Here is an 18267-nt window from a genome sequence, read left to right on the forward strand (position 1 = left end):
CTGGTCTGACCAATCAACGACCGGAGTGTCGCCCAGTGAGTAGACACCAAGTCGCCTTCTTGAGGAATATTGGGTTCACTTGGTGTTGGTGTGGGATGCAAAGAGGTCCCTGATTTGCGTCCCCCAAAGATGTCTGCAATTACTGTGTCGTGCAACTCCCATTCATGGCTGGTCGCAAAAGTTTCTGCTGAGAGCATCAGCAATCACATTCTGGGTGCCAGGCAGGTAGACTGCCGAAAAAAGGATATGGTGTGCAATACACCATTTCCATAGGTGTACCATTTATGTACACAGCATTGGGGATCTCGTGCCCCCTTGTTTATGTAGTATACTGTGATGGTGTTATCATCATGTCCTCGTCATGTTGGACAACAGTTAGCTGGTGAGAACACATGGCATACTTCGCACACCACCCAAAGTTCCAGTATGTTTACGTGCATCCTGGTCTCTCGCATGGTCCAAGTGTCTTGTGTCATGTGATCTCCCATGTGAGCACCCCAGTTTGTGAGGATGGAAGGAAGGGCATCCCAGAGCAGACTTGTAGTGGGTCTGTCCACCATCAAAGTGAAAAGGTGACCTCCAGTGGAAAGTTGAGTATGATGTCCATGATTTGGTGCATAGGGGAGTACACTCTTTGCAGTCATACTTGTAGACAGCGAAGGCACAGACGAGCAAAGGACATGATGTATGTGCATACCACAATGTGCCCTAGGTGGGAAAGGCAGGTCCTGGCTGAGACTGAAGGGTTGTTAGTCACTAGGGAAATCTGGTCCAGTAGGCTCTGGAACCTGTCCCTTAGCAGATAAGCACATGGAGGCCACGTTCATGCATGCTCCTATGAATTCCAGGGACCGTGTAGACTGCAAAGTTGCTTTTTCAACATTGACACTCACTCCTAGAGAGAAGAGGAGTAGAAGAAGCTGGGACGTCAATTTTCGAGCTTCCTCTTTGGACTGCACTGCCAGCAGTCAGTCAACCAGGTAGGGGACGACAAGAACTCCTTGATGTCAGTCTTGATGAGGTAGATGAGCTGCTACCACAGAGAAAATCTTTGTGAAGACTTGTGGGGCAGTGGTAAGTCCAAACAGGAGTGTCACGGAGTCACTGGGGAGATGCTCTGGAACTACTCCATATGAAGCCAGTCAGGACTCTGGGGGAGCATGCCTCCTCTCCCTGAGCATACTGTCTCCAGTGCAAGAAGCTTACACAGCTTCCACCTTCCTGGGTCTGACCTCGGAGCATTCAGCATCCCTTTCCACACCGTGCGCTTCCCGCAGCGATTCCGCCTAGGCGGGGCTCCCTGGGAAGCCAGAGGGCCCTGCAAGCCAACTCCGCAGTCAGATGTGACTCTCAGACAGCCGGTAAAACAGAAGGTTTATTAGTCAACAGGAACATAGCGTATGACAGAACTTGTTAGCACAGAAATCAGTGACTTTCAGCCAAGTCCATCTTGGGGGAGGGGAGCCCAGACCCAGGGCTCTGGCCCTCCCCCTGTGCCCCAAGCCAGCCGAGACTGACTCACTTCCAGCTGCCTGGCCCCTGCCCTGCCTGTTGCTCCTCCTCCGGCCTTAGGTTGCTTCCTGGGCCAAAAGTCACCTGGTCCCATCCCTCTCCTGGGTCTCTGGTTACGAAGGGGCGGCCATGGCATCCATGCAGGCAGCTGGAGCAGCCCCCGCAAAAAGTCACACACCCTTATTCCCACCACCTAGACATTGGTGCAATACACAGGGAAACTGAGGCACACACAGCATTCATACAAAACAGTAAGACTCACATAGGCTCACATACAACACAGCAAGGGAAAATCCTCACTATGTCACAAGGAGTACCCTGTATTGGAAGTGTCGAGGCCCCACCTTGAACCTCAGGAACTGTCTGTGAGTCGCCTATATGTCGATATGGAAGTAGCCATCCTGCTTATCAAAAGCCTTTTTCTACTGGGGGAATGATGGCTGCAAGTGTGACCATGTGGAATTTTGGCTTGTGAATGGAACGGTTGAGGTGTTGGAGATCCAAGATTGGTCTCCATCCCCCGTTCTTTCTGGGTACCAGGAAATAGTTGGGAGCAGAACCCTGTGCCATGGAGGGGTATAGGGACTGGCTCCACTGCTCCTCTCCACAGGAGGGAGTCCATCTCTAGGATGCTATCATGAGAGTGACTCCTGAGAAGGGACTGAGGCGGGGTATGTGGAGGAGGCATCATCATGAACTTGATGGTATAGCCACGTCAAATGACATCCAGGAATCCCTGGTCCATTGTTATCGCTCTACTTGCAGGCAGAATTGGAGATGACCCCCAAAAGGGGTGGTTGGCAAGAGCATTGGTGTACAGAGTTGTTGATGGCTCTCTAGTCGCACTCCGAAATATCTCTTTCGCGATGACCGAGTGTGTTGTGCAGAGGTCTGCATTGTCAAAACAGGCAGACAGGTTCTGCGGGCCTTAGGATATTTCTAATGAGGTTCGTAGGTTTGTTGGTGGGAGAAGTGGGGGGGTTCTGTAGTGCTGTGTAGGTGGCAGGCAATAACATTTTTTCTTTGGTGCCAGTGTATGTATGCCTAAGGACTGTACGGTGGCGCCAGTGTCTTTCAGTGAGTGTAAGGAATCATCCATCTTCTGGTTGAAGAGGTGTGATTTGTCAAAGGGGAGGTCCTCAGTTGTATTCTGTACCTCTCTAGGGAAACCGGAGGAATGTATCCAAGATTCCCTCCTCATGACAATTCCAGTCGCCAGTACTCATGAGGATGTGTCCGCTGAATCAGCTGCAGCCTGGAGTATGGATCTGGTGACCAACTTGCCTTCCTGTAACACTGCTTGGAATCGGGAACGATCCTACTGAGGTAACTTATCTGCAAACTCCGCCCTCCGTCCATAGTTCATGAAGTCATATTTGGCCATCAGTGCCAAGCAGTCAGAGATCCAGAACGGTAGTTCTGCTGAGACGACCTTTCGACCCATAAGGGCCAGTCTCTTGCCCTCCTGTCTGCCGGGGTGGAGCATGAGTGTTGCTGCTTGTCCCGCTCCGACGTGGCCTGGATCACCAAGGAGTTAGGTGGAGAGTGTGAAAACAAAAACTCAGATCCCTTGGGGGGGGAAATATCTTTTCTCAGCCTCCTTTGGAGTGGGGGTGCATGTGGCCAGGATATGCCACACCGTGCATGCCAGTTAAATAATGGTATAATTGATCTGGAAGGCCACCCTTCCCGGTACCGATGCATGCAGAATGTCTCATAACTCTTACTGACTGTCCTGCACCTCTTCTAGTGTGATCTCAAGAGCACTGGCTATCCTCTGTAGTAGCTCTTGAAATGGATGATAGGCATCTGGCATCCGGGGATGGCGAAGGGAATCTCTCTGGAGTCAATCAGTACTGGGCTCATGGGTGCATCGTCTAACCCAGGTTCCGAATGCCTACTCAAAGGGTGGGGAGGTGAAATAGGAGCATCCTCCCATGCTGAACTGGATGGTTCTGAAGGTGAATATTGATGCCATGAGCTCCAATATAGCCAATCTGGTTGATCCTGCTGCTATTGTGTTGGTGCCCAATGAGCTGGGTACCAGTGGCTCCTGAGCTATGAAAGGAGGGAACTACCATGGTGCCACCAGCACCCTCCAATAGTCATGTCTCTGGAATAGAAGTGGGGGACCATGCTGAACATCCGAATCCTCAGACTTGGAGGAACTGGAGTCTTGTACAAACGGTGGTGCCGACACGGTAAGGCCAGCAGGTGGTAGATCTAATGCAGGAGATGGGGCCCTCTGAACAGGTGAGTGCACCAGAACACTCAGAGACCTCACTCTTTCCAGGGCGAACAGATCATGAGGCCCAGGAGCACTTTCAAGTCTCCCCGGAGTTAATGGTACCCGGTCTATGGATGGAACTGGGACTGGTAAAGGGGTTTGTCTCAGAACCGATGATTCATGGGGCACTGGTGGAGCTGAAGCAGGAGGGGCACATGGGTCCAGCAGATGGTACAGATCTGGGAAATGGTGCAGCCTCTTGTCAGTCTTGTGAGCCTTGGAACATGTCACTTCTCCATAGCCGGAATTCGTGGACAGTGCGGAGTCTTTCTTTGATTTGGAGGAAGACTTACTGCCATGCTTATGCACATACTTCCGAGGCTCATGGCTAGGTCCGGGCACGGGGTCTCTAGCACTGGTACCAGTGGAGCCGGACAGAGGCTCCACAGTAGAGGGGAGCACTCAGATTGTTCAGGCTGATGTACAGGGGAGTTCTCCAGCCAGAGTCTGATTGTGGCCCCCCGGAGACCTCAAGGCAGAGGGCTCAGCCTTCCCGCATAAGGGCAGGGAAGGAGAGGCAGATACTGCACCTGGATGTGGGTTGGGCTTCCCCAAGCAGTACTCATTGCTGATGGAAAATGAGCGAGTCAAGGACAACAGACTGAATCCCAGCATCTTTGGCATAATCCAGTTTCCAGACCTGGGTGTTGGGGGGGGTGGGGGTGGCAGATTGTTTGGCAGGAAACCGCCAAAGCCATGTCCCAAGTCTAGGATGACAAGATGCCCTGTTTTTAAAGGGACAGTCCCATATTTAAGTCCTCCTGCAGGTGTCCTGACTTTTTCTTAAAAATAAGCAAATTGTCCCATATTTTCTGTCCCCCCCCCCCCCCGCAAAAAAAAAAAAATCAGTATCAGCAAGTCCTGCTACTGGCTGGATCCCTGCTCACCAGTCACCCACCCACCGGCAGTGAGTGCGGGGATCCAGTGTCAACGATGGGGGTGGGTGTGCGAAGCTGGTAGCGGGGGAAAAGATGCAGCACACAGGGCCAGCCACTCCCCCTCCTGGTCAGTCAGCGCAGCCCCCCACTGCATGCCAGCTCTCAGCGAGCAGGGCCCCGCCCCTCGCCCCATTTCCAGTCGGCACTGGCTGCTTGCTGCAGCGACTAGTGAATGCGGGCAGGCACCAGGCAGCAGTTGGTTACGTGTCACCTCTGCTGCCCACCCATCAGCGCTTTACATGCTCCCCCCCTCACTGTCCTCTCCCTGCTTTGCCCCTTCGCCTCCCAAGCCCTGCTGTTTTGTCATATCCCCCCGGCAGGGCGCATCCCACTCTCAGCGCTGTACGGGGAGCCAGCCCCCTGTCGGAGCGCTCAGCTCATTGACAGCCTGGCCAGCAGGCTCTTTTCTTCCCCCACTGCCTCTGGCTGGGCCAGCGCCCTGAGAAAGCCAAGGGGTGCTGGCCAGGAGCCGCCAAGCCCTGCATGTACCAAAGCCTCGCACAGAGCTGGCACGGGGAAACCTCTCCATCCCTCAGCCAAGCTCTGGAGTAGCAGGCAGGGGAAGCGATTTCCAGCCTGTTCACACCCCAACCCTGCAGGCTCCATAGCAACTCCCGGGGCAGAGGCTTAGCACGCTCTTCACCCACACCCCTCACCCTGGGTCCTGCCCCCAGGGAACACAGGGCTGCTCCATCCCCTAGGCACCCTCCCCTGCTGAGCCCCCTCTCTGGCCAGGTTCACTGAAGCCCCTGCAGTCAGGTTCCCTGGGCCCTGGTGCACAACGCATCCTTAGGGCTTAACCCCTTCCTGCCCACGCTGTAGCCAGAAGCAGCTGGTCTACATCAGCAGCCTGGAGATGTTAGCTGCCTTTCGATACTGTCTGGGCAGGAAGGGACAAGCTGCTTACAGCGACATGGGGGAGGGGGTTAAGGGGGAGGAAAGAGATAAGCTCTGCAAAGACATGGGGCAGGTCATCCTACTCCCCACCCCCATCCCACATCTGGAAGCAGCTCCCGTTCCTTCTCTCCCACACAGTGCCAAAAGGCTGTTACTGGCCCTATTCGGGGGGGGGGGGGAATGTGAATCTGCGTGCCCCCAATGTGTTGCCTTTGGGAAGATGCAATGCCAGGTACCAGGAGAGGCGGGTCCATCCTGGGGGCCCATCCAGGCATGGAGGGCGGAGTGTGCCAGGCAGGTATTGCCAGGTCGGTTGGTTACCCCCCTACCCATGTGAGAGAGGGGTAAAGGAGAGAGAGTGTGTGTGTGTGTGTGAGACCCTCCCCGAGTGAACCCTAAAGCCTTAAAGATAAGTAAATAAAAATAATCCAACTACACAGTATTTTTTAATAGGGGCTCAGTCAACTTGATGTTAATTTGAACTTTGTACTGCATAGTTCCGTTTGATTGCCGTTGAACTTGCTTGAATACGAGTAATTTTACCAGTTGTCCCATATTCAGCATAGGGAAATACGGTCACCCTACCCAAGTCCTTAATTTTACCAAGCTTCTAGGAACTAGAAAATTACTGCAAAAAACAAAATTCTAACTATGAACAAGAATAAAAATAGTTTTTCTGAAAAGTTTGGAAAATGCATCACCAAGGAGGAGAAGACAGCAGAAGCTCCGACTCGGATCATGGGGTGGTAAGAAGCAACTGGAGATGCAGTCAGTCCACCCTGCCCTTTATTGCCTCAGGCAAAACCATGAGGTAATGTAAGGGTGTATATATGGACTGATGGACACCGCTACCTTGAAAAGCTCCAGGTACACGGCGCATGTGCATTACCCTCAGTGGAATACAACAGGGACCATCACTCGAAGATGATGAGCCCAGTGTGGTGATTAACGAGGAGACAGGGACACTGCTGCGCTCCACTTACAGACATTGAGACCCTGGCCTCATGCCCTGTAGCAAGGGGCCAGAAGCACAGACGCAGCACCTCCAATGCTTCTGTCTGCACAGGGCCCCTCTTCCACTAGCTCACTAACCTAGTGATGGGCCCTGCAGACAATTCTACTGCCTCCTGCTGCCTCCTCCAGCTTTGGAAAGAGCTGAGACTGCAATGGCATTCGCAGCCTAGACAAGATGTGTGGCATCACAGCTGGCCGTCACCCATGAAAGCGAGGTCAGAGCCTTTGTTGGATCATATTAAAGAAGTTCTGTATTAAAATCACAAATGAGTTTGATTCCCCATAGTTTAAATTCCAGGGTATTACTAATTAAGAGGTCTCTTGGTTTTTGGTACTGTTTCTCTCCCTCTATGTGTGACACTTGCAAGCTGCTAATTGTGTTAGTACATTCTAAGACAGAGTCTGTTCTCAAAGCAATTCACAGAGAGAGAGACCCAAAGCAATACTCTAACAACAGAAACAGCACCCAGAGACTCCCCGCCCTTTTGTTGTATTAACAATTGTGATTAAAATAGAGATAGAGGATGTATGTGGATGGATGCTTGGTGTGGATAATAACAATGATCAGGGAGGTGCCAGCCTAAGAATCCAGCGTCCATCGGCTGAAGAAGGCGTCAAGTGGAAATAACCAGAGGACCCCCGGAGGGCAGACTGGAATCCACCCAACAGCCTCAAGAATGGGAGAACCAAAGAACAAGATAACATCTAGCAGCACGGAGCCGTCAGGAATGTGCTATCTGCTGATTGATTCAGCAACAGCATGATGAAGCAATTCCCATAGACTGGCATAGGAAGAAATTCCTATAAAAATAGACTCTAAAAAGTGAGAACTTTGGGGTCTGATTCTGCAAACCAACTTCCAGGAGCAGGACCCTAAGCAGCAGGGAGACGGCTGTTCTGAAAGCCAGAGCTGGAGCTAGGAGAGGGCCCATGCCTCAGCACAGACCAGTGCAGGGCTGTTGGAACAGGGGGGAAGAACACACAATGCAGGAGGCTGGTCTGTGGAGCAGTCACCAACAAGGTGATTCAAAGGCCAGGGCTCCCAGGAGCTGCTGGGAATTGCCAGACGCCTCTGCAGGGTCTGCATCCAGCCCAAGCTCTGCCTGAGGCACACTCAGACATGCAGCACACCGCTATGCTAATGAGGGAAAACAGCTACCAAGCCCCCTGCTCTGTTCCGCTGTCCCTGGGGAGGGTGCAGCACGGAGGATATCCTGGTTGCTCCCTTGAGCCCAGCATGCGACAGAGAGTGGCCTGCAGTCAGGAGCCGTGTCTGCCAGAGGACAGCAGTCCCTGCTGCTGGCAGCAGAGTGGGGACTGTTTCAAAGCAGCACCAGAGACCTCACTCATCACATCAAAGGCACACGGAGCTAGATTGCATGCACCATACTGGAAACCTCCCCACCAGCTTTGTCTGGCATGTGGGCTTCACACACGACAGACATCTGGTGCTAGACGACTAGGCACAGTGCTGGGGTCTAGTCCCGAGTCCACCGCAGACAGAGATCTTGGGCAAGTCATGCCTCACCCCTGTGCCTCAGTTTCCCCCTAAGTGAACCGGTGGGGACATTGAATCCTCTCCCAGGGTGACAGCAGAGCACTGGACTAGCAGTGCCATTCTGTCCCTCACTCTGCCACTGACCTGCTGTGACCTTGGGCAAGTCCCTTCCTCTTGGAGTGTCAATCACACTGGGCACCCCGCAGCAAGGAGCAGTGGCCCCTGGGAATTAGCAAGCACCAAGCATTGCCTGGGCGCCAGGACCAGCAATGGAGACTCCCCCAGGCAGCTCGCCGCTCTGCTCCCTGCCCCTTCCCTTTGGAAATAAAATCTCCCGCTGCAGCTGCTGCAATCGCCCAGTGCTTCGGAGCCAGCTCGCAACAGACTTTGCAGGGCTGTGCTGCCCACTAGTGGTATGATGGGGGAACAACACGCCATTCAGAAATTTCCTCCTTCCTCCACCCCTACCCCCTGCTACGCGGACCAATCGGCTTGCCCCTGCCAGCCAGGCTCCGCCCCCGTGCTTGCTGGCTGCTGGTAAATAGCGGCCCCAGCAGTGGGTGGGCGTGACTCCGCCAGGACTCCGGGAAGGGCTCTGCAGGCCACAACCCAGCTCCCGCTCACTGCTCGGTTGCTCCGCAGCTGGGCTCCTGGCTGGGGCGTGCCAGAGGGCTCAGCCAGGAGGCGAGCACGGACTCATGGAAACTTTGGGCTCCAGGGACCCCAGCTCAGAGACAGGGACTCTGATGTTCTCAGGAGGTGCAAGCAGCTCTGAAGCCAGTCCCTGGCCTGCATCTGCCCCTCTGCCAGGACCCATGGGAGGCTGCCCGAAGCCCCAGTGAAGCAGGACGGAGCTAGGCTGTTTTTCTTTAATTCTTTTTAAACCTTGGACCCTTCCTTGGGACTCATCTCCTGCCTGTGTGTCCTGGACTATCAAAGAATTGCCTGGTGATCAAGAACACCCCATCAATAGCTCTCCTTGCTGAGCAGTACTCCCTGGCGAGCTGATGCTGCAGCGTGCTCACTCTAACGCTGCCTGGCAAGCCTTTGCTCAGGCCAGACTTAACCTGGCATAGCACCTCTCCATGCTGCTGGGTGCTCAGCAGGACCCTACGGCCACATGATGAACACACAGGCATTGGCCCACACTCTCTGGAAATGCCTGGGAAAGCTGCTAGTGATCCTAGAGCTGTGTGTTCAAGGCAACTTCTTAAACACGTCAGCCATCCCCCACAGATGCCCCCATGTTTGCATATGCACCTCGGACCTTCTGAGCTGTGCCAAGCAAGGTCTCCAGCAGGTGCCAGTTGCACTGCCTCCCACAGCTACCACCTCTGATCTCAGCCACAATGTCCTCTTCCAGCTTCACAACCATTGGCTGGCAGCCCTACCACGCCTCCAGGCCCTCCACATCAATCACAATCGCATCACAGACCTCTTGCCACAGGCGTTCCACAATGCCACAGACCTGAGACACCTGGACATGTCCTCCAATTACCTGCATGCCATTGAGAAGCACTACTTCGAAGCACTGGTGCACCTAGAGGAGCTCCTGCTCTACAACAACTGGATTGTACAGGTAGATGAACAAGCCTTCCTCAGGCTAAGCAGCTTGCCTAAGTTGGAATAACCTAACCCAATTCCCCTTCAGCTCCATGCAGGGGCTTAGCCACCCTAACCTGATGACCCTGGACCTCTCCACCAATAACCTGAGCAGAATGCCCCATTGTGGAGGTCACAGCCTTGCCTGTGTACATCAGAAATGGCTTGTATCTCCACAACAATCCAGTGCGGTGTGACTGCTCACTCTATCAGATGTTCAAGCAGTGGCAGCAGCGGCACCTCAGCTCGGTGCAGGATTTCCTAGAGGAACACACGTGTATGGCGTTTGACAACATGACACGATCCTTAGTCAGGTTCCTCAAGTTCAACAAGATCTTTGAGAACTGCTCCCTGAGCCAGGGCTCCCCTGGCGCCGCAGACATGCATGCCACAGTGCTCGTAGGAGGGACTCTGCTAATCAACTGCAACACGAGCATGCCTGACGCATCTGTCACCTACATGTGGATCTCACCCCAACACGAGCCCACCATGCACCCTGGCAATGGCAATCGCACACTTGAAGTTTACCACAACGGGAGCCTGAAGATCATCGCAGCCAAGCCATGGCACTCTGGGGTGTATGTGTGCATGGCTATCGGCAAGCACCACCAGCTCAACAAGACACACGAGGTCAACGTGACCATCCATTACCCCATGCTGGATGGGGAGTCCTTCAGTACCGGCCTCACAACCCTCCTCGGGTGCATAGTGAGCCTCGTGCTAGTCCTCATGTACCTGTACCTCACTCAGTGCTACTGCTTCCAGTGCTGCAAGAAAGCCGTTGCTCCTAGCCCTCCCCAGGAATGCAGCGCTCAATCGTCCATCCTGAGCACCACCCCCCCAGCCCCAGCTGGGCCCAGCCGGAAGATCAGCACCAGCAAGCACGTGGTGTTCCTTTAGCCCATCAAGGAAGCGCACAATGGTAAGATCAGGCTGGCTGCCAGCGAGGAAGACACCAAGAATCCCAAGCTCCTGCAGCTCAAGTCAGACTCAGAATCTATTAGTTCCATCTTCTCAGATACTTCCATCATGTCCTAGGAAGTAGGCGGGCTGGGGACCAGAAATGGGGGGCAGTCTCCCAGGAGACAAAATTGGTGTGTGTGGGGTTGCTAGCAGTCACTGCTGGGGAGGGAGAAAGGGGCACCATGCGGAGATGCAATCTGCCATGCAGAAGAGCTGCGTTTTCTTATATTTGTTACTCCTGGAGGGAGGATTATGATGCATCCTTATCAGGCTCCAGCTACTTCCAGGCTCCACTGTCACATTGTAAAACAACCCAGGAGGGAGAGAAGATCAGAATAGCCCCCAAGACTGCAGTCTGATGGCCTCAACCTCTCCTCTTCGTTGTGGTTAAAGGCAGGCAGGTCACCCAAAAACAAAGCTAGCTTTTATGAGATCAAATGCTCTTTGAAGGATCACAAGTGACTGCATCCTGTTCTGCACCACCCAGACAATATGGTATAGCAGAAGGTTCTCCTCACTTTAGATTGTTGGCAATGGAACAGGGACAATTTCCTCCAAGTGCTGTCCAGTGGCTGATTCAAGAGAAGCCCATTGGGTAGCTCCTAGCTCTCCTGAGCAGCCAGTCTGGCTAGGACTGTAGCTTTGACCTTCAGGATGATGCACATTGGCTAATTAACATCCTTACAGATCTGTCTTTCTAGAACACCCTAGCAATGGCACAAGACTGGGCGATCCTTCTGCCTCCTCCCTCTCCCGCTCCCCCCCATTCATGTGTCCAACACTGGGCACAGGGAAACATGCATGGCTGAGCCCTCCACTTCCAGCCAGCCCTGGACTTCCTTGAATAGTGCACTGCAGGGTTCAGCACTATCCTGGGCAAGGCTGAGCCTGACTTGACCACTTGCCCTCTGGGCATGTGCGGAGAGCACCGTAAGTGCTGGAGACTGTCAGCTAGACTTTTGCTTGACCTAGCTTAGAGAGTTGTTTGCTTTAATTACAAAGCCACATGGCCAGCCCAGTGTACTGGGCTTCTTTCTTCTGAGAGCTCCCCTCCAGCCTGTAGTCTCCAATAGCACTGGGGCACCTGCATTACTACACTAGAATTCTGCTAGCTCAGGACAGTAGCAGCAGCAAACAAGCCAGTACGGGCTATATGCCCTATAGGCCTAAAGAAGGAGAGTAGCATGCTCCATCCCCCAGAGCACAGGGGTAAGGAGGACATTCTCCTGGCACAGGCTGATGCTGCCTACTACGTACAACTAACCCACTGCCAGCTCCTTCAACCAGCTGGCCCTAGATTTAGGTAAGTGCTGCCTAGTTTGTGTGTGGTCCTAATGAGGATGGGAATTTCACTCCGATCTTCACTAGACAAAGCCATTCAGCAAAGTAAACAATGCAATTACTCCCCTCCTCTGCTACACACAAGCAGCTGTAAGTAGTTGAGTTCAGGAATGTAATAGACCATGATTGTGCATAGTGTGATACTAATGACCCAACCCTGCACTGCTCCGTGCTCCCCCTGTAACAGAGAAGGAGCAGTTCCTAGACACACCATCTCCTCCCTGGGTGCTCTCTCCTTGAGCAGGGCAGACCTGCTGCTAGGCTGTTTAGGTAACAACCCAACAGTATATCCAGGATTGGGACTAAAACCATCTCTCACTTTCTTGCACCATAAATTCTCTAGTTACACTGGAATAAAAAAATGCCTATTTTTTTTAATTCAACTCGGTCCAAGAGTCTCTTTGCCCTTGTATGGGGCCTGGAATGGAGTCCACCTCAGCCTGTCCCCACCACCCCTGGTATCTGTCAGCAGGACAGACCTCTCCACCCAGAACCACTGCCCAAGTCCTGTCCTAACAGAGGGGACTGGCATTCCTTCTGCCCCTGCACAGGGGGCCAGGACATCGCTCCTTGACAGCAGCCTCAACATCTGGCTAGGTGCTGCCATCAGACGAGATTTAGGTTTGCCTCCAAGCGGCAAGGGTGTCAGTGGGCAATGCCAGAGCTGTTCAAAGGGAGCCTGCTGCACAAGCAGCACACAGACAGGTGCCAGCCAGGTTAACAGAGCATGGCTCTGCAGAGCAAGCAGGAGCAGGGGCACCAGGTGAATGGGAACACTGCTGCACTGGCCAGTCCTAGGAGGTTGCATGGAGAGTTATGCAGAGCAGGAACAGCCTTCTCCACAGCAGGCTCCAGCAGCCTGTCTCTCCATGGACTTTGATGGCACACCCAGGCATGCAGTGAGCTGCATTAAATGCCCATGCAGAGGTGCCACAGGCTTACACAGCTAACAGGACGTGAACCAAGCCTGTGTTGGATGCAGGTAGCGTGGGGCTGCAGGCGCAGGAGCCAGTGCTGGCCTGCCCAGCATATGCCCAGCCACCCAGCTGAGAGAAGCAGCAGCACATCCCGCAGAGTAACCCAGTGAGGGCCAGCCTGGCCCTGGGGAGAAGCTAATGGAGCTGTGGCTGGGAGCTCCCACTGTCCCAGAAAGCCCCACACACAGTGCTGGCTCACAACTCTGCTCCCTCGCTAGCCATGGGATCTGGCTCTGAACTCTGCAGGCAGGCAGGAGCAGGACAGCCACTGGGGGTGGGGTGGCATGGGGCGGGGGAGAGCTCTGGGTCATGTGCATGGTGGGGGAGAGGGATCCCTCACATACAGCCCCCAGGCTGGCAGTTTCTAACAGCCCCCCCCCCCCCCCATTGAACACAAGCACCCAGAACTCAGGCAGCTCTGCACCACTCACACCCCACCCTTGCCGGCAGGTGCTGGGCAGCCGCACAGCAGTTGGGCTGGGGCTCAGTGGCTCCGGGATCTCAGTCCAGCTCCGCGAGGGCCTGGATTCGCAGTGAGTGGAGTCAGCCACTCTCTGCAGAGCTGGGAGAGTCCCTGAGGCAGAAGCATATAGGGGGTAAGGGGCGGAAGTACACACTGCAGCCCCCTTCATCTGGGAGTGGGGATACAGCCTCTGAGCTGCCAACCCCAGTTCTCAAACACCCTCCACCTCTGCAGGAGAGGAGCTCCTACATCCCAGAACCTAGGGAACCTGCCAGGGCAGAGGGGCTGTGCCAGAGGCCCATTAGGGCAGCCCAAGCCTGTGTCCTGGTTCACAGCCCCTGCTGGGATTCAGGACCCAAGGAGGCTGTGGAGGGCCCAGAGGACAGTGCTGAGGAAGCAAGGCCAGCTGGATGGATCTCTCCCCAGGAGCAGGGGGCAGCAGGGGTGTCTATATCCCCCAGAGCCCTGCTGATGGGAAGTAGCGGCAGCTCTTGGGGGGGCGGGAAGCCAACACCAAACCTGTCTCAGCACATCCTGGGAGCTGGGAACTCCCCACCTGGACCCTTCTGTCCCTGGCACCAAGGCCTCCCTGCTGAGGGGGCTGAGGAGCAGAGGCCTCCTGTGAGGGGAGCAGGGGCCTGGGAATGCCCCCCAGCTCCAGCCCCAGGAGAGCAGTGCTCCCACCCCCCCAGGGAGCAACAAACACAATCCAACCACTTGACTCTCCTCAATGCCCCAATCCCCCCACAACATCACTGAGCCCCTTGCCCCAACGCCCCCCACCCCATCCCTCCACAATACCCCCAACGCCCTTCAACACCACCCGGAGCCCCCGCCCCATCTCCCACAATGCCCCTCACGCCATCCTCCCACAATACCGCCATCCCCCTTCAACACCGCCATCCCCCTTCAACACTAACCTGAGCCCCCTGCCCCATCCATCCCGCCATCCTCCAACACCACCCTGAGTCCCCCACTCCCCCCATATTCCCCCACAATACCCCAACCCCCCACACCAACTCCACCCTGTGCCCCCTGCCCCATCACTCCACAACACCCCAACATCCCCAGCACCCCTTCCCTCCCTCAACACTCCTAGCACCCCATCCCTCTCTAACACCCCAAGCCTACGACTCCCCAATACCCCTCACCCCCCTTCAATATCACCCTGTGCCCCTATCCCTCCACAACACCCCCAACACCCCCAGCACCCAATCCCTCTTCAACATCACCCTATGCTCCCTGCCCCATCCCTCCCCCCAACACCCCATGCCCCCATCCTTCCACAACGCACAACTCCCTTGCCCCGTACCCACGCATGCACGGCCTTGGGGCTGACACACTTGAGCAGGCCCCACAGTGTGCTGGCTCCCCATGCCCCACCCACCACAGCTTGTGGGCCACAGGGCCAGTTACACTCCAGCTTCTACCAGCTGCAGAGTGCTCTGGCACCTGGCTGCCACCCCTCCACCAAGGGCAGGCCACCCCTATCCCCAAGTCCTGCCTGTCTATGGTGCTTCCCAAGTGGCATGCTAACCGGAGCACAGCCCCCTCATGCTGGGGAAGCGTGTCCCCAGGGGACTCACTCCGGAGTTCACATTCACAGCCTGCCATGTCAACAAGCCTCGTCCCTTGCTGGGTGTGAAACGCCCTGTCCTGCTCTGGACCCCAGACGCCTTCTGGGAGCTGTGTCCAGGACATGACAAGCTACACACGCCTGAACGCCTGCTTCCCGCACCCAAGGGCCCTGTCTGGTCTCATTAGCGCTCTGCTGCTGCTGGCTGACAGGCTCATCCCAGCACACACAGCTGGCCGGAGATGTGCACACATGGACACTGCATGAAAGACAGCCACGGTGCCAGCGGCTCTCAGTGCCAGCACGCACAGCAGGGGCAATGGTCAAACGTGGGCACACAGCACAAATCCTCAGGAGAGCTAGGGGGCCTCACCTCCACTCTAGCCAAAGCTGGGGAAAGGGGCAGTCCCAGCTGCAGCACGTGGGCAGGGAGCGCAGAGGTTGTGCTGTCCCTGGGGCTCTCATTTTTGGCGGAGGGGATTTTCACTGACCCCAGCACCCAGGAAGCCTTTCCACCCCCGTGCATTTGAGGTGCCCAGACATAACTCCTGCTCTGAGTGTCTGGCAGGGGATGCTGCAGGGGCCTGGAGGGGTGTAGACAGCAGGGCTGGGTTCACACCTGCAAACCAGACTATTGCAGTCAGCTCCCAGACTACTGCACTGGGCAACACAGCGTGGGGAGGAGGTGACCAGCCCTCTGTGGAGAAAGAAGTGGTTCGGGACTATTTAGAAAAGCTGGACGAGCACAAGTCCATGGGGCCGGATGCGTTGCATCCGAGAGTACTAAAGGAGTTGGCAGATGTGATTGCAGAGCCATTCGCCATTATCTTTGAAAACGCATGGCGATCGGGGGAGGTCCCAGATGACTGGAAAAAGGCTAATGTAGTGCCCATCCTTAAAAAAGGGAAGGAGGAGGATCCTGGGAACTACAGGCCAGTCAGCCTCACCTCAGTCCCTGGAAAAATCATGAAGCAGGTCCTCAAGGAATCAATTCTGAAGCACTTAGAGGAGAGGAAAGTGATCAGGAACAGTCAGCATGGATTCACCAAGGGCAAGTCATGCCTGACTAATCTAATTGCCTTCTATGACGAGATAACTGGCTCTGTGGATGAAGGGAAAGCGGTGGACCTGTTGTTCCTTGACTTTAGCAAAGCTTTTGACACTGTCTCCCACAGTATTCTTGCCAGCAAGTTAAAGAAGTATGGGCTGGATGAATGGACTATAAGGTGGATAGAAAGTTGGCTAGATTGTCGGGCTCAACGGGTAGTGATCAATGGCTCCATGTCTAGTTGGCAGCCGGTATCAAGTTGAGTGCCCCAAGGGTCGGTCCTGGGGCCGGTTTTGTTCAATATCTTCATAAATGATCTGGAGGATGGTGTGGATTGCACCCTCAGCAAGTTTGCAGATGACACTAAACTGGGAGGAGAGGTAGATACGCTGGAGGGTAGGGATAGGATACAGAGGGACCTAGACAAATTGGAGGATTGGGCCAAAAGAAATCTGATGAGGTTCAACAAGGACAAGTGCAGAGTCCTGCACTTAGGAAGGAAGAATCCCATGCACTGCTACAGACTAGGGACCAAATGGCTAGGCAGCAGTTCTGCAGAAAAGGACCTAGGGGTTACAGTGGACGAGAAGCTGGATATGAGTCAACAGTGTGCCCTTGTTGCCAAGAAGGCCAATGGATTTTGGGATGTGTAAGTAGGGGCATTGCCAGCAGATTGAGGGATGTAATCGTTCCCCTCTATTCGACATTGGTGAGGCCTCATCTGGAGTACTGTGTCCAGTTTTGGGCCCCACACTACAAGAAGGATGTGGAAAAATTGGAGAGTCCAGCGGAGGGCAACAAAAATGATTAGGGGACTGGAACACATGACTTATGAGGAGAGGCTGAGGGAACTGGGGATGTGTAGTCTTCAGAAGAGAAGAATGAGGGGGGATTTGATAGCTGCTTTCAACTACCTGAAAGGGGGTTCCAAAGAGGATGGATCTAGACTGTTCTCAGTAGTAGCAAATGACGGAACAAGGAGTAGTTGTCTCAAGTTGCAGTGGGGAGATTTAGGTTGGATATTAGGAAAAACTTTTTCACTAGGAGGGTGGTGAAACACTGGAATGCGTTACCTAGGGAGGTGGTGGAATCTCCTTCCCTAGAAGTTTTTAAGGTCAGGCTTGACAAAGCCCTGGCTGGGATGATTTAGTCGGGGATTGGTCCTGCTTTGAGCAGGGGGTTGGACTAGATGTCCTCCTGAGGTCCCTTCCAACCCTGATATTCTATGATTCTATGGACCTTCGTGGAGCTTTGCGCAGGAATCAGCCGGTTACTGACGTTGGGAAGCATCTTGCACAGCGCTCAGCCACTGCCCCAACAGTCCATTCGGCCTCACCCCAGCAGCCCAATGGAACGGATGGAGACACTGAAGCAGAGACTTGGCTAACTGCAGTGACTCCATGGCAGAGCCAGGAACTGAACCTAGCGCCGTCCCCCCACAGCCATCCTGTTTGCTCCAGGGAAGGTCACAGACCAACGGCAGCAACCAGACTCCAGAAGAGGGGTATGTGTGTGGGGGGAATCTCTGCTAGGATTCCTTCCCCACTGGTTTCTAAACTCGGCACCTCCCATCGACACTGAGAACACCCATGCACCAGACAGCACGGCATGGCTCAGGAGCTCCCGCACCTCCAACCACAGCAGACACAGGGAGACCCGGGATGCAGCCAGGCCTCACTCTGACCACCGACTCATTTTATGGTCGCTCTGGGTCTGTTGACACAGTAGCTGTGGCTGGCCTGTGCCAGCTGACTCAGGCTGCAGGGCTATAAAACTGCAGTGTAGACATTCAGACTTGGGCTGGAGCCCAGGCTATGGGACCCTCCCCCAGCGGGGTCCCAGAGCCCAGGCTCCAGCCTAAGCCCGCACATCTACACCACCGTTTTACAGCCCTGCAGCCTGAGCCCCAATCAGGTGTAGACAGATCCTCTGTTTTCTCATGGGAAGGCAGTGGGCAGCTAGGGGATGGGCACAGCATACGGCAGGAAGCCAGGCTGCAAGAAGGGAGCAGCAACATGAGGGGTACATGTATGCTGGGGTCAGCTGCCCCTTGCTCACAGCTGTACCACATTAGCTACCTCCCTGCAACGAGCTATTATTCATGGACCCCGCACTGGGCCCTCATCTAAGAGATGGGCCATGCCATGACCA

At 54.7% G+C, this 18267-nt stretch overlaps 2 protein-coding genes across 5 annotated transcripts in view; one reads left to right on the top strand and one right to left on the bottom strand.

The window, feature by feature from the left end:
* The window catches only part of RNF123 (ring finger protein 123), a 159734-nt gene that overhangs the window by 20911 nt on the left and 120556 nt on the right, over window positions 1-18267 (bottom strand). The window lies entirely within an intron of this gene.
* AMIGO3 (adhesion molecule with Ig like domain 3) lies at window positions 8311-12382 on the top strand. The gene is given in 3 exon segments (XM_074959875.1): window positions 8311-9760; window positions 9762-9867; window positions 9869-12382. Coding segments are annotated over 3 exon segments (1518 nt in total). The 5' UTR covers window positions 8311-9266; the 3' UTR covers window positions 10787-12382.

This window comes from Natator depressus, chromosome 7, assembly GCF_965152275.1.
Source record: "Natator depressus isolate rNatDep1 chromosome 7, rNatDep2.hap1, whole genome shotgun sequence".
Taxonomy (NCBI): domain Eukaryota; kingdom Metazoa; phylum Chordata; order Testudines; family Cheloniidae; genus Natator; species Natator depressus.